The sequence below is a fragment of the Phocoena sinus genome, chromosome 3 (assembly GCF_008692025.1).
Source record: "Phocoena sinus isolate mPhoSin1 chromosome 3, mPhoSin1.pri, whole genome shotgun sequence".
In the NCBI taxonomy this organism is placed as follows: Eukaryota; Metazoa; Chordata; class Mammalia; order Artiodactyla; family Phocoenidae; genus Phocoena; species Phocoena sinus.
In genome coordinates this window covers 60241578-60255110 of record NC_045765.1, presented here as the reverse complement: position 1 = coordinate 60255110, position 13533 = coordinate 60241578, and the positions used below count along the sequence as shown (strand labels likewise).

General features: G+C 43.1%; 1 protein-coding gene across 2 annotated transcripts; it reads right to left on the bottom strand.

The window, feature by feature from the left end:
• Positions 1-4095: 4095 nt before the first annotated feature.
• On the bottom strand, positions 4096-12538 carry CDKN2AIPNL (CDKN2A interacting protein N-terminal like). Of its 2 annotated transcripts, XM_032625527.1 has the most exons (3): positions 10434-11089; positions 9026-9125; positions 4096-4474 (listed from the first exon to the last, which is right to left on the bottom strand). In XM_032625527.1, exons 1-3 carry the CDS (start codon positions 10670-10672, stop codon positions 4463-4465), a joined length of 351 nt encoding a protein of 116 aa, XP_032481418.1. In that variant the 5' UTR covers positions 10673-11089; the 3' UTR covers positions 4096-4462. The 2 variants fall into 2 exon arrangements, with proteins under 2 accessions (XP_032481418.1, XP_032481416.1); XM_032625525.1 differs by having other exon boundaries at positions 4096-9125; positions 10434-12538.
• Positions 12539-13533: the final 995 nt, after the last annotated feature.

Genomic DNA, 13533 nt, shown 5'->3' with positions numbered 1-13533 from the left:
GGAAGTGAGAACTGTAGGTGTTGGTCCAAGCCCAAATGTTTCCAATAGTCTGGGGCCCAAAATTCACACCCAAAGTGATAAGGAATCCAGTCAGTTTACAGTATGAGACTCCAGGGTAAGCCTTCTGCCAGGCAGCTATGTTCATGGAGAAAGGAGCATACCCACAGCCTTTGCAAGCCCCAGACCCCTAGAGGTAGGGATTCCAAGGCTGGCCACGTGCTGACCCCTTTCCCCATCCTGCTTCTGCCCCCTGTCCCAAAGAGCCTGGCATTTAATTTGTGCTGCATTGTTCAGTGCCTGCTGCCATTTGTTCTGTCAACATAACTACTGATACCTTGGCACCTAATGGGTGCCAAGCTGCATGTTAGGTCCACCCTTTTGCAGCTTTGGGAATGGAGACTGGTCTGCTGGGGTGTTTATGGGTGGTCATTTTTATTTTATGTAAATTTTAGTTGAAACATTTCATATCTTCCCAGCGTGGCCTCAAAGGGAAAGTAGGGCAGAAATGAAGCAATTCACTAAGTGCCAGGTACTTATACAGACATTGGTTTTTCTACGGAATCCTCCAATAAGGTAGGAATCATCCACACAGTGCAGATCCCTACACCGAGGAACTCAAGAGGAAGGAATCACTACCAGTTCACAACTACTGGGGATAATTAGACATTCTTAAGAGAAAATGCCGAAGGGAAGGAAAAATGCAGCCCTAACAGCATGAGATTTTGGTGCTAGCATTCACAGCAAAGCAAGGGCTTTAATCACTAGGCCCATGCAGTTCAAAGTTGACCTTACTGTTAATTGCCCCTCCACTAAAGCAGGGGTGGACCAAGAGCTGCCTCAGTGGACTTGCCTGGTGGTCTAGTGGTTAAGAATCCACCTTGCAATGCAGGAGACGCAGGATTGATCCCTGGTCAGGGAACCAAGATCCCACGTGCTGCAGGGCAGCTAAGCCCACGCGCTGCAACTATTGAGCTTACGTGCCATAACTAAGACCCGATACAGCCAAAAATATTAAAAAAAAAAAAAAAAAAGACCCGCCTCAGGCCCCTAACAGCTTCTTTCTCCTAGGCAAATAAGTTGAAGGGCCATATTCAAGGATACTTTTGCTTCACTGGCCTTTTTTTTTTTTTTTTTACTAGGCTGGGAAAGGAGGATGGGACTTGGGCTGTGACTACCTGGATTATGTTCTAAAGAGGTAACCCTTGTCTGACAGCACTATCAAGGAAAAAAAGCTCTGGTTCACACACCCAGGTCTAGAACAGGTAGGAATTAGCTCCTTTCTAATAGGAGCTTAAGAGTCTCAACTTTTACTTTGTTTGATTTCCGAGGGAATCTGTTCAGGTGATGAAGTCTTTGTTACCCCACCTCCTCAGATGGTACTCTTGTCTGTGAGCAAGGCTTCAGGCCCACCTCCATCTCTGATAGGAGCACATGCAAAGGACTGTGCCTCTACTGCTGGCGGTGTGAAAAAAAACCTTCCAAACCAAAATGAGAAAGGCAGTCTACTGCCACCCCTTGCCCTGGGTGTCATAACTTAGAAGGGACAGAGTAAACTTTGGGAAAGAAATTAGCAGGCTTGCCTTTCATTTAAATAAATAGGTTCTCTGGCTATTTATTTTAATGAAAAGCAAGCCAGGCGAGGTTCTGTTTCTTAAGAGGGAGAGGGAGAGCATGCATTTATTTGTTGAAGGAAGCAATTTCCATACGACCACCAACCTGTTTAAGTTCTAAAATTCTCGCCTCTTAAGGATTATGTTTACTCTTATTCCTACTGAACTGAAAGGTATCCCTAAACTAGTCAAGAATGAGAGCCAGGACTAGATGACAAGATAACTAGATGACAGGCCTCAGACCCCAGAAGTTGACAGTCTCCTTCCAGACATAAGGGTACCCAGGCAGTGACTTTAGAGCTGGACAGCTGGGAAACACAAGTCACCTGATGGTTAGGGTATATATATCTCATGTCAGATACAACAATTTGTATTTTCACTGCCACTTACTACAGATAGCAAAGCAACAGAGGACGGGCAGTGGTAGTTAATGTGATTCCTCCCAGTGCCCACAGAATAGGTAAGCCACAGGTCCGAATGGATCCTGGAAAAGTTCAAAGGGAATCCTTTCCTTTGCAAAGGTAGAGAGTATTGATCAGGTGGGCCACAGACTCTGAGGAATGTTTCAAAAAGCAACTTTCTGGATAACATGAAAGGGCATCACTATTAACTGAGAACCCTAAACTGTACTGTTAGTATAGGTCACCCAAACACAGGTCTGAAATGCACAGGTCCATTTATATGTAAATTGTTTTCAATAAATATGTACAGGATCTGCAGTTGGTTGAATCCATGGGTTGTTCAAGGATCAACAGTACTTGCTTCTCAAAAGGTCTTGAGACATGTCTTTTAACAGCTAAGATCCTCTCCTAGTCATTACTTGCAGTAATACTTTACCATGTCCCTTCCTGTGATCTCACTTGATCCTCACCCCATCTTGGGGAGGGCTGTATATATGAAGAGACCAGTAGCTTGCAGCTTATATCTGGTGTGAGCTCCAGTTTCAGATCTAAGAGAGGGCCATTTTACTTGCACAAGGAGTGCTGCAATGCAAATTTTAGATTTCTATGCCACTTTCCACTCCAGAAAAAACAAAGGATAAAATTCTAAAATACTGATTAATTTTATAGGTGAGATAGCCACAGAGGTTGTGAAGGTAAGATGAAAAACAGGCAGCTTATCCTGGGAAGAGTAATGGGATCCTGAAACAGAAAAAGGATATTAAGTGAAAACTAAGGGAGTCTCAATGAAGTGTGGACATTAGTTAATAGTGTATCAATATTGGTTCATTAATTATAACAAATGTACCATACTAATGTAAGATGCTAGTAATAGGGGAAACTGTGCAGAGTATGTGGGAACTCTGAACTATCTTTGCAGACTTCCTGTAAATCTAGAATTGTTCTAAATAAAAGCTTATTTCTAAAAAGTTTTTTTAAAAAGGGCAGCTTAAACTGAGGAAATAGAGAAAACTCACTAGAAAATGGCACCAGAAAATTTGATTAACTAGAGAAGTCTTCAAAAACTATATAAAGACTTTGCAATGGATATGTTCCTGATAGGACATTTTATTTTATATCTTACAGAGAGGCCAAGGCTCACTGAGCACCGTGATTGGCCCTCTAACATCTTAATCCTTGCCATAGGTCTTTGTGGTAGGTATTTCTATGATCTTAATTTTCCAGGAAAGGCCATAGGAGAAAAGTGGCCTGTCAGAGGTCCTGAGGTCTTCACTTGGCCCATCCTAGTGGTCACTACAGATTAGAGCTAGAAGCTGCACAGAGATGTGGTATGCTGTTTGGCCTTAACCTTGAGCCATGGGTGAGAGTCATCCTACTTCTCTGCTCCCAGATACCACACTCCCACAGTTGCTCTCCTCTTCAGCACTTCAGTGACCTGAGTTTACCAGTAGATTAAGCTAAGGCAGGTCCACTGTTGTATTCTGCCACCCTGTCCGGTACAGTGATAAGTGAATCCTGCTGTGATTGTTACCTTGTTGCCCCCCCAAATGAAGTCCCTCTCTGTATTTATGCCTGGAGATAAGTACTTAAGAGTGGGTACTAAATAAGAAAGAGGAACAGGGAGGGGGTAAGAAACATACATCAACTGAAAGGGGGAAATTAATAAAACCAGAATTTCAGAGCAAAGCAGCACTGCACTAATAAGCAAGTATTTCTTGAGGGACTTTGTACAAGGCAATTCCTCAAGCCTAGAATACTGAAGCCTCAGGCTCCCTGCAGAAAAAGAGAATATGGGCTTTATTCAGCGGCCTGGAAGGCTTTGTAGAGAACCTACAATCAACTGGCTGCCTGGAACAAGCTGTGGAATCTTGTGTCAATGAGTTTTAAAATAAGGCTTTTTTTATAGGCTGCCTCTTCCCATGAGCTGGTAGATACCTGAAGCCTATGATTTGATTTTCACTCAACTCTTTAAAAAAAGATGAAGTGTGTGTGGCAATAGGGTACATGGATGGTGTAAACTTCAGGTAGAAATAAGGGATATGGTTTACCTCAGTCGGCGGGGAAAAAAAGACCATAAAGCAGAATCACACATAAAGGTACACTGTTGAAAAATCCAAAGTGTAAAATTCACTACCTGCCATTATTACATCAACATTAAAAAAAAAATAGGCATTTTTGACATTTTGACCAACATTCAAAACCTGAAAATAAAAAAGAGGGCATGATTTATAAATACATAAATATCCATGCATACTTTTACAATGATAGCTACTAGAAGAATGAGAACTTTTAAAACGCCAATCTAGACAAGATTCCCTTTCATTCCAATTGCCTCTTTCCTACATGTTAATATCAAGAGTCTTAAGAGAGCTGCTGAGGTCAATGTCATGTTCATTCCAGCCTCCTTTCCAAGCCTGTAACTAATGATGAAAATGTGATGAATCTTCTGCCTTAGCTTTGATGCTAGGAAAAAAAGACAAAGTTAGTAACCATGTAGTCTAATGAATCAAATTCATAAATTAAAATACAGCAGTGATGCAATATTTATGTACTACCCAGATGGTAGGCAGACTCAGAAATTATTAAGATTTTACTACATACAGAAAATTCAGCAAAACACTGACCATACTATCCATTTGGAAGCCAGAGTCTAATTTTTTTGTCTTGTCACTTGTGATCTATAAATGTTCACAATTTAAAGTGATAACAGAAATACTTAAAAAATAGCTTTTTCCATGGCATGCTCTGCAGTGAAGGCTTCTAAAAACAGAATCACATAAACACTTATTGTTCTAAATTAAAATCAGTTAAATCCAGATAGTAATTTACAACATTTCACATTGAGTCAGGATATTTAGGAGATGTGAAGGTTATAGGTTTCTGGATTTCACACTGTTAGAAACTACAGAAACTGCATGTCTTCTAAAAGTGGTGAACTGAAGCAGATATATTCTTTCTGGGTACTCTCTAGCACCATTGGTAAATTTAAACTTGGCTTTAGACAACTTTTAAGCAGGGTGCAAAGAAATCATTTTGTCTGTCACCTTCTATTTGAATGGATTTCCTTAACATTTAGCAGTGCAAGTGAATCAGTCTGAGACTCTTTTTAGTAAGCAGAGTTTTCAAGGTATGACCTATTTCCTAGCTTAAGCCTGTCACTCCAGTCTTTGAGAAGTGAAGAAGCGAAATTCCTCAGCAAAAGCAAAATATAAGAGGGCTGTCTCTTTTTAGGAGAATGCAGTATCACCTAAAGAAACCATCTTTAGTCCAAAAGGAAAGAGAAACCCCTAAGCCATCTCTCAAATTTCCAATAGGATAGACCAAGGCTATAGCAGAAGAGTTGCCACTGGCTTTGGCTGCTGCAAGTATGGTCTTTGACTCAAGGTGCTGGCAGGTGATTCACTCAGCCTGGGCACCAGGCAACAGACTGGCCTGTGGGGTCAGACAGAGCTTTTCTGGCTTCTTCTATTTCTGTGGATAAAGGGAAAAGGTAGCTCCATGGAGCATTTATCTTAGGATACAAGACAAAACCTGATTTAACTAATCTGATAAGCTGAAAAAAAATTTTTTTGAATACTCACAAATAGTTGCCATCTTATGAGAATCACGTCTCTTTCCACCAATGGAGTGGCTGCTCCATTACTTTAGAGCTCGCCAAGACCGTATATAATGCACAAAAAGCCTCTTGAAAGGCAGGCACACTTGTGTTTCCAACTTCTTTCACATTTCATATTTAGTCACTTTCCATACTGCCACTTTCCCTCTTGGACAAAAATGTTCTTAGGGGGGACTTCCCTGGTGGCACAGTGGTTAAGAATCCACCTGCCAATGCAGGGGACCCAGGTTCCAGCCCTGGTCTGGGAAGATCCCACATGCCGCGGAGCAACTAAGCCCATGCGCCACAACTACTAAGCCTGCAGTCTAGAGCCCGTGTGCCACAACTACTGAAGCCTGTGCGCCTAGAGCCCGTGCTCTGCAAAACAAGCCACGGCAATTAGAAGCCCATGCACCACAATGGAGAGCAGCCTCTGCTTGCCGCAACTAGAGAAAGCCTGCGCATGGCAACGAAGACTCAACGCGGCCAAAAATAAATAAAAATAAATTTATATTAAAAAAATGTTCTTAGGAAAAATGAAGTAATTAAGTGGACAGATTTTTTGAGCCAATAATGATAGCTTCTTAGTCAATCACTCCTCTTTCTCCTTAAGACAATGCCTTGGAAATATAAACTCTGACAGTCTTAGTAATAACATCATTCCTGAGTGAGCTGCTGCTCTTTGTTAATTATTGCTCATTAATGGGTAAAGCTGGTTGGTTAATCACAAAGTCTGCTAGTAGGTACCTAGGGAGGGCTGTTAGATAACTGAGACTGTTCAATATATTTGTGTCTGAATCTCCCTTTTTCAAAAAGAAATCATACACTGCAAATATCTGACAAATACCACCTGTCAGAGACCAATGCTCATTTCTTTTCTCAGATTCCACATCCCCCTTCCCCTGCCAAAAAAAAGAGAGTTGGACAGACCACAGAGGTGTACTGGCCTTAAAACCGCAGAATAACCATAAAGTATTTTTAAAATCTTACTTTAAAGAACTTATGTCCCTAAGTTATCTTCACTATTCAGTCTCAGGATACCAATAATGCCAGGCGATTCATTTCCACTTGCTAGCTAGCTTCAAAACCCAACTAAAATAATTTTAGAGCTAAGGATCAAAGAACTATAACTGACCTTTTCAGGTGCATGGCTCAACATCAGTTTTTTTGTTTTTGTTTTTTGTTTCTGGGCTGGCAATGTTGCTTAATGTTTGCCAGCCTCTATTACATGCAAAAACCTCAGCAAGAAGACAAAAAAAACTGCTGCAAAGCTCCCAGGGCGCTCTTTCCAGTGGGCTCTCAGGGCAGCCTTCAATAGAGAAGGGACAGCCTTCAACACTACACAGTTCTGTCACGGCACACAGACCAGATGACTTGTTCTCAGGACAAGCTTATCTAAAAGACTCTTACCAACTGGCAAAACTCTACACATCCTCTGTCTCACTTTTCAGGATCAACTTAGCTTCATTTTCAGTGACATCAACAGTCTAAAACTTGGTTACTAAGAAAACATAAGTCTTATTTGAAGGAAGTTCAAACATATATAATCAACAAGTGCTATAGAAATACAGGCTCCCTGTAGGCTTCTTCCAGGTAGCCAGGTGCCAAATCATTAATTAGTCTGATGGCAGAACTGGTTTCAGGAATGCCAAAGTTCATTTCTGAAGACTCTTCTCTGGAGACTGACACTGCAATTAAAGTGTCAAAAATGAACATCCAAAAAAAAAAAATGAACATCCCAGGACAGGGCTCCCTATATTTCTGAGGTTCAAGACCCCTTTACAATGTTTATAACAGTTTAGAAACTCTTCTCCTCAACACACATACATATACTTCTTCACACTAGCCTATGGATAATGTTAGGGACATGCATATTAATTACAAAACCTCCTTAGTCTCTTCTGGAGTCTGAAGCCCAAATATCGTGAAGTGTTCTGACCTCTAATATCCCAGTATGACTGGAAAGAGACAGAGAAGTATAACAAAATTTATGTGAAAATGGATCTTACGGAGAGCAGAATACCTCTTAAGACCAAAAGGCCGAGGAAAGAATCGGCCATGAGCACTCAGGAAGTAAAGGCTCATCCTATTCCCTGCCTGCCCTGACGAATGGGGTGCAATCAGGTGGCCGGAAATTATCTAGACGCCCCATGCCTGGGCCCCAGGAACCTCACCGCTAGGATACTGAAGGACTTCCTAGAGGTTTTTAAAAAATATTATATAAGAGAATCCAAAAAGTCACAAACTCCCAATTCACAACGGCTCCCGGGCTACAAACAATAGCCCTGTTACCAGATTTTAAAAACAAAATAGGCCCTTGAACACAACCTGAACTTTTGATTCCAGGTTCAATTAAAAAACAATACTTTTTTAAAGAAAAATATCTGAAATCATGCAGGGTGTGCTGTTTGGGGCTGAAGTACTTTCTGGGCAGCTGAGGATTTGATTAGCTCCTGACACTCACACTAAAGGGAACCTTTTTATATGCCCAGCTTCCCAAAAAAGACCAACTAGGGTGAAGCAAGGGCTTACCTATGTTTCTGACAATAGAACTATAAGAGAGGCCAGCAGTCTTTACTCTTTTGCTTTGGTCAATTTTGTAAGCATTTTCTGAGCATCTTCTCTGGATTATGCCTATACTAGGTTTTGGAATTAGAAGGACTAATATCTTAAGCACCATCTCTTCCCTCAAGAAGCTTACAATCTGCTCTTAAAAAGGTCTGGGTAAAGTGCTAAGGAAATAAACTATGGGAGATGAGGAAGCAATTAATTTTGTTGCCTGAGAAGACCAGGGCAAATGAGAAAAACCATATCTTGGGAGATTGTGAAAAGCAGTTGGGACGCCCAGCCCCATCTTCTGAGCTTCCTTCTGCCACACTCTCCATGGCCCCAGCCAAAGGACCCAGATACAAGGCTTGACAGGCAGCAGCTCACCATGTAAAAAATCCACAGCCTCAGATCAGAAGAAGCCTGGCAGAATAGGGAAAAGCTATGACGATATTACTCCATCTACATTTCCATCAGCAAGTCAGAGGGTCCAAACAGGTCTGGTGGGGTCCTCAACGATTGGGGTAAGGTTGAGTTAATGTTACCAACAAGATTTTTTAATAAGTGGGCAACTGTAGCACTCTAACCAACATTTTCTTAAAATTCAAGCAAAAAGCTCAAAACAGAATTTTCCTAAAGTAACTGAAGAGGTTGAGTTTATGTGTTACTCTACCAACAATGCATACTTTATCTACTGAGTTGTTCTCTAGTTATGAAAAGGCTTATACCAATTACAGAGAAATAAAATGAAAGGGCTTAGATTGGGGTAGTAAACAAGAGCATTCAGAAAACAATATACTCTAATACATCATCATAAAGGCAGGGGCCGTTAGCTCTATACCATTTCAAATGCACTTGGAAATCCTGTTTACCTTTTTCATTAATTCACTTCTGGTAGTAAATTGTGGCAGGTCTTCCACTTCAATCCCATCAGCCATTTCCATCACCTTGTCTAAAAGGTCTTTGTTGTAACTGCACGATAAAAAGTAGTAAGATAAAAACCGTGGAAGAATTATTGTCACTGTGGGCTAAAAAGAAATTGCAGGTAGCTGGACTATAAACTCAACTCTCAGAGGAACGATTTGATACTACTGGGGAAACTGACAGATGTTCAGTATCAAGTCAGAAAATAGTTCTTGCGCGTGTGGATACAGAAGCAGCACTAGGGATGCCAATGGAGCAGGTGTTTTAAGATTTACAAAACAAACAAGACTTACAAAAATAGAGGCAGTGTACCTCTGGCAGTATATATTCACGGATATGATATGAGGGCCAAAATTCTTATTTTTTTGAACATGTGGAGTATTGGTCTAACGAAATAACATTATTTGTTCATTTGTCCAATTTTCTGACATTTGCCTAATCTTGGATCCTGTTAACGAGAATTTACTAGAGGAACCTGGAAGTCAGAGAAAAGGGAGGGATACAGCAGGCACTGCTTCCCCATATCCAGTTCTAATAACTCCCCAAATTTGAAAACACCACCAAGCAGCTTAGGGCTGGAGGGACCATGTGACCAGACAGCCATAAGGAGCACAGAAACCAGGACTAAGCCAAGTCATCTCATTATCCTAACACAATTTCAGGAAATGCTAAATAAAAGGATATGGGAGCCTCAAGATTTGCCACCTGCTACATGGAGCGGCAGAGGGAGCGCCATTTCAAAAAGTCCCTTGAAGGCATTTGTTATTTTGATAAAAGGAAAGGCAGAAAGGCAAAGACTGCTTCTTGCTACAGGGTCCAGCAGACTAGGACACGGGGAGAAAAAGACAAGGGCCGCAGACTACATCCTGCCATAAATGGTAAAATCCACCAATCCTGATAGATGCTGCATGACCCTAGGTATGTCTCTTTCCCTCTCAGCTTCGTAGATGTAAACTGGAGATCTGTTTCTGTCCCTGCACGTTTGCCATGTGGGAGAAAGGAGCTAATGAACTTAAAATGCTCTCTGCAAAGGTGACAGTTTGAAGTAATAATAATAACATAAATAACAATGGCAACTCGAACGCCTAGTATTTATAGAGCTCTTGAGAGATGATAGCCTGTGCTAAGTGCTTTTCACCCTTTAAGACTGTAGTCATCACAACTAATTTTCCACATGAGAAAACTAAAGCTCAGAGAGATTAAGTATCTTTCCAAAGGATTGGCTACGGTGGAAACCTGCCTTAGGCCTGTCTAGTACGGTTGGAGTTTGGGGGCAGGGTCAGCCTTGGGCAGGGGTCAGCCCTGCGGGAGGACTGCGGATCGGGACAGGGTCAGCCAGCCGCCAGGGGTCCGCACCTGCAACCCAGGAAGAGGTGGTTGGCCCAGACCATGGAGAGGGACAGCAGCTGGTCCAGGCGGCCGCCGCCGTCTGGCGGGTCGCGGTAATCGGGCAGGTGGCGCAGGATGAATTCCATGCGGGCCTTCCATTGCTTCTCGCTCTCCGAGTAGGAGCGGAACTGCTCAGCGAAGTCGGTCGCCTGCCGCACACCAGAAACCAGCTCCTCCACGGCTGCAGCCGCCTCGCCACCCACCATGGCGCTCTCCGCCGCTGAGGGCCGGACCCGCCCACCGCCTTCCGTACACGCACTGCGCCACCTCCCCGCAGCTAGAGGGGCCGCAGCTGCGAGCGACTGCTCAGGAAGACTGGTCTGGAGCGCCCTCGGCGGGCGCGGCGGACTCACCCGGCCCGGCCCCTCAGACTTCTGCAGCTGCGGCGGCCCCCGGACTGGGTCTTCCCCGGGGCCTCAGGGGCAGTTCTCGGCCCACCCCGCGGGGAACCAGTAGGGAAACCGAGGCCCTCCCAAGCACAGAGTAAGGGCGGCCCTCTCCAATTCGGCAGCCGGATGCCAGCCAGGACTGTACTGTGTCCTTGGCCTGGGAATTCCCCAGACACCCGGCCCGCAAACCGATGACCCCAGTTCTGAGGACGTATAGGTGTAGCTGCTCTGGATCTACTTTTATCGATTCCCAGAGGTCTCGACACTCCACCCAGGTTGTGGCCCGCCTTCCTGGAGCCAGTAATCCATCCAACTGAATACCTGCCAGACCCTTTGCTACGTGCTGGAGATGCAGTGAGAGCAAATTCAGAGCGCTGCTCTAACGAACTTTACAGTCGTGAAAATTTAATTGCTCAAGGGTAACTTTTCAAAGTTGACAACTTTTAATAAAGAAAGGCCCTGAGTGCTAGGACCATGAATAAGCAAGAGACCTGATCCAGACTTGGAGGTCAGGGAAATGATGCTGGAGAGCAGAGAGATGAACAAGAGTTAATTACATGAAAAAGAGTAGGGCACTGCAAGAGAGCCTGGCCTGGTGAGAGAACTGTAAGATCTGTATGACAGATCCTAGAGTGGGGGACAGTGGAGGAGATGAGGCTGCAAAGATCACCAAGAACAGTAGGTCATGGAAGGAGTTGTGGTCTAGACCCTAAAAGGAATGGGGAGCCACTGAAGGATTTTAACCAGGTGTATCCAAAAGATGCTGGGAGGAGCCAAAATGGATGTGTCAAGAGGAGATGAGCAGGTGAGTTGGCCTAACTCTGCCGTCTGTCCTAGGGTCAGGGATACCCATCGACAAACAGAAGAGCTTCCTCATAAGAGGTGCATTTCCCATCCCATTCAAGTACAATAACTGGGAAACCACTTGAGCCTCCATCAGCCTTGGGAAATTATTGACCTAATAGGCTTCCCCATCATCCCCCATCAAATGTGGGGCAGAGTACAGAGCTGAGCCTAGAATCCAGGATCCAGGATTCCAGTGTAGGTCCTATATTGTGAATGAGGCGAAGGGGCAGAGCCACCTATGTGTTGTCTGCTGCTTCTGCAGCTTCTGATGAGACATCAGGGTCTCCAACAGGCAGAAACCCCATATAGAATGGAAACATCAGGCAGTCTTATGAGTAGACTGTGCCTGTAGAACCAGCATCAGGCTCAGTGACATCCCATTGTGGTTAAAAATAGGGAGGCACACTACTCTCACCCTGGTGAACAGGAAGAATGTGAACAGGGCTGTGAAACCAAAGACAAACTCAGCTACTCTACATCAGCCGGGAAGAGGTGCCCAGAGCTGGGGCTCCCAAAAGTGAGTGCACATTATATCTCCTGAGGGCCTTGTTAAAATAGCAGATTCCCAGGGAGTTTCCTGGTGGTCTAATGGTTAGGATTCGGCGCTTTCACTGCTGTGGCCCAGATTCAGTCCCTGGTTGGGGAACTGAGATTCCACAAGCTGCATTATGTGGCAAAAAAAAAAAAAAAAAATGGTGGACTCCCAGGCCCATCACTGGATGTTGAGTCTAGGCTCCAGGTAATTGATTCCATCTGCAGCTGGCCAAACTTTGAAAAATGTTGATGAGGGTTCTTGGAACCAAATTCTGGGTCACCTGACTGTATGGTGGAGAGGTTGACCCAGAAATAGGAACCTGGGCTTTGTGACCAACAGCTGCAGCTACACAGCTAACTCCGCCCCCTAGGGTGTGAAAAAGCTAAGAGGTCATCCAGCAACTGGCTCATTTAGCATCATCTTTGATAATGATGAGACATGAATATGTGTACCTACATACAAACATATTCAGACATGCATGCAGGTTATAACAACTCAAAAGTACACAAATAGGTATTCTTTTTTTATAATATGATCTTGTTAACATTATACTTTCAAAACGTAAAGTAGCCTAAAATGATTAGATAATATTAACATTTTACCAGCCCCTGCGGCAAGTCCAATTACTGCCCAGTTTATTGTTTCTAACTCGTTTCTGTGATTCAGGTTTTCTTAAAGTTACTTACTTATATAGACAAGGATCAGTTTTCCTACTTCATCTTCATTTAAAAACATCATTATTGATATATAACTCACATACTATAAAATTCACCAATTTAAAATACTCAATGGTTCTAGTATATTCACAGATTTGTGCAGCCATCAACACGAATATAGAACATTTTCCTTACCCCAAAAAGAAACTCCATACCCATTAGCAATTGCTCCCCACTCCCTCAAGCCCCTGGCAACAACTAATGAACTTTTTATCTCTATGGATTTCCTATGCTGGACGTTTAACGTAATGGTTTCTTGTGACTAGCTCTTTCACTTACGGAATGTTTTCAAGATTCATCCATGTTGTAGCATGTGTCAGTACTTCATTCCTTTTTTATGGCTGAGTAACCTTCCATTGTATGAATATACTTCATTTTGTTTATCTTTTCATCAGTTGCTAGACATTTGGGTTTTTTCTACGTCTTGGCTATTATGAATAATGCTGCTGTGAACATTCATGTACAAGTTTTTACGTGGACATATATTTTCAATTTTCTTGGTATATAGTGGATTGCTAGGTCTAGGTTTAGCTTTCTGAGGAACTAACAGATTGTTTTCCACAGTGTCTGCACCATTCTAC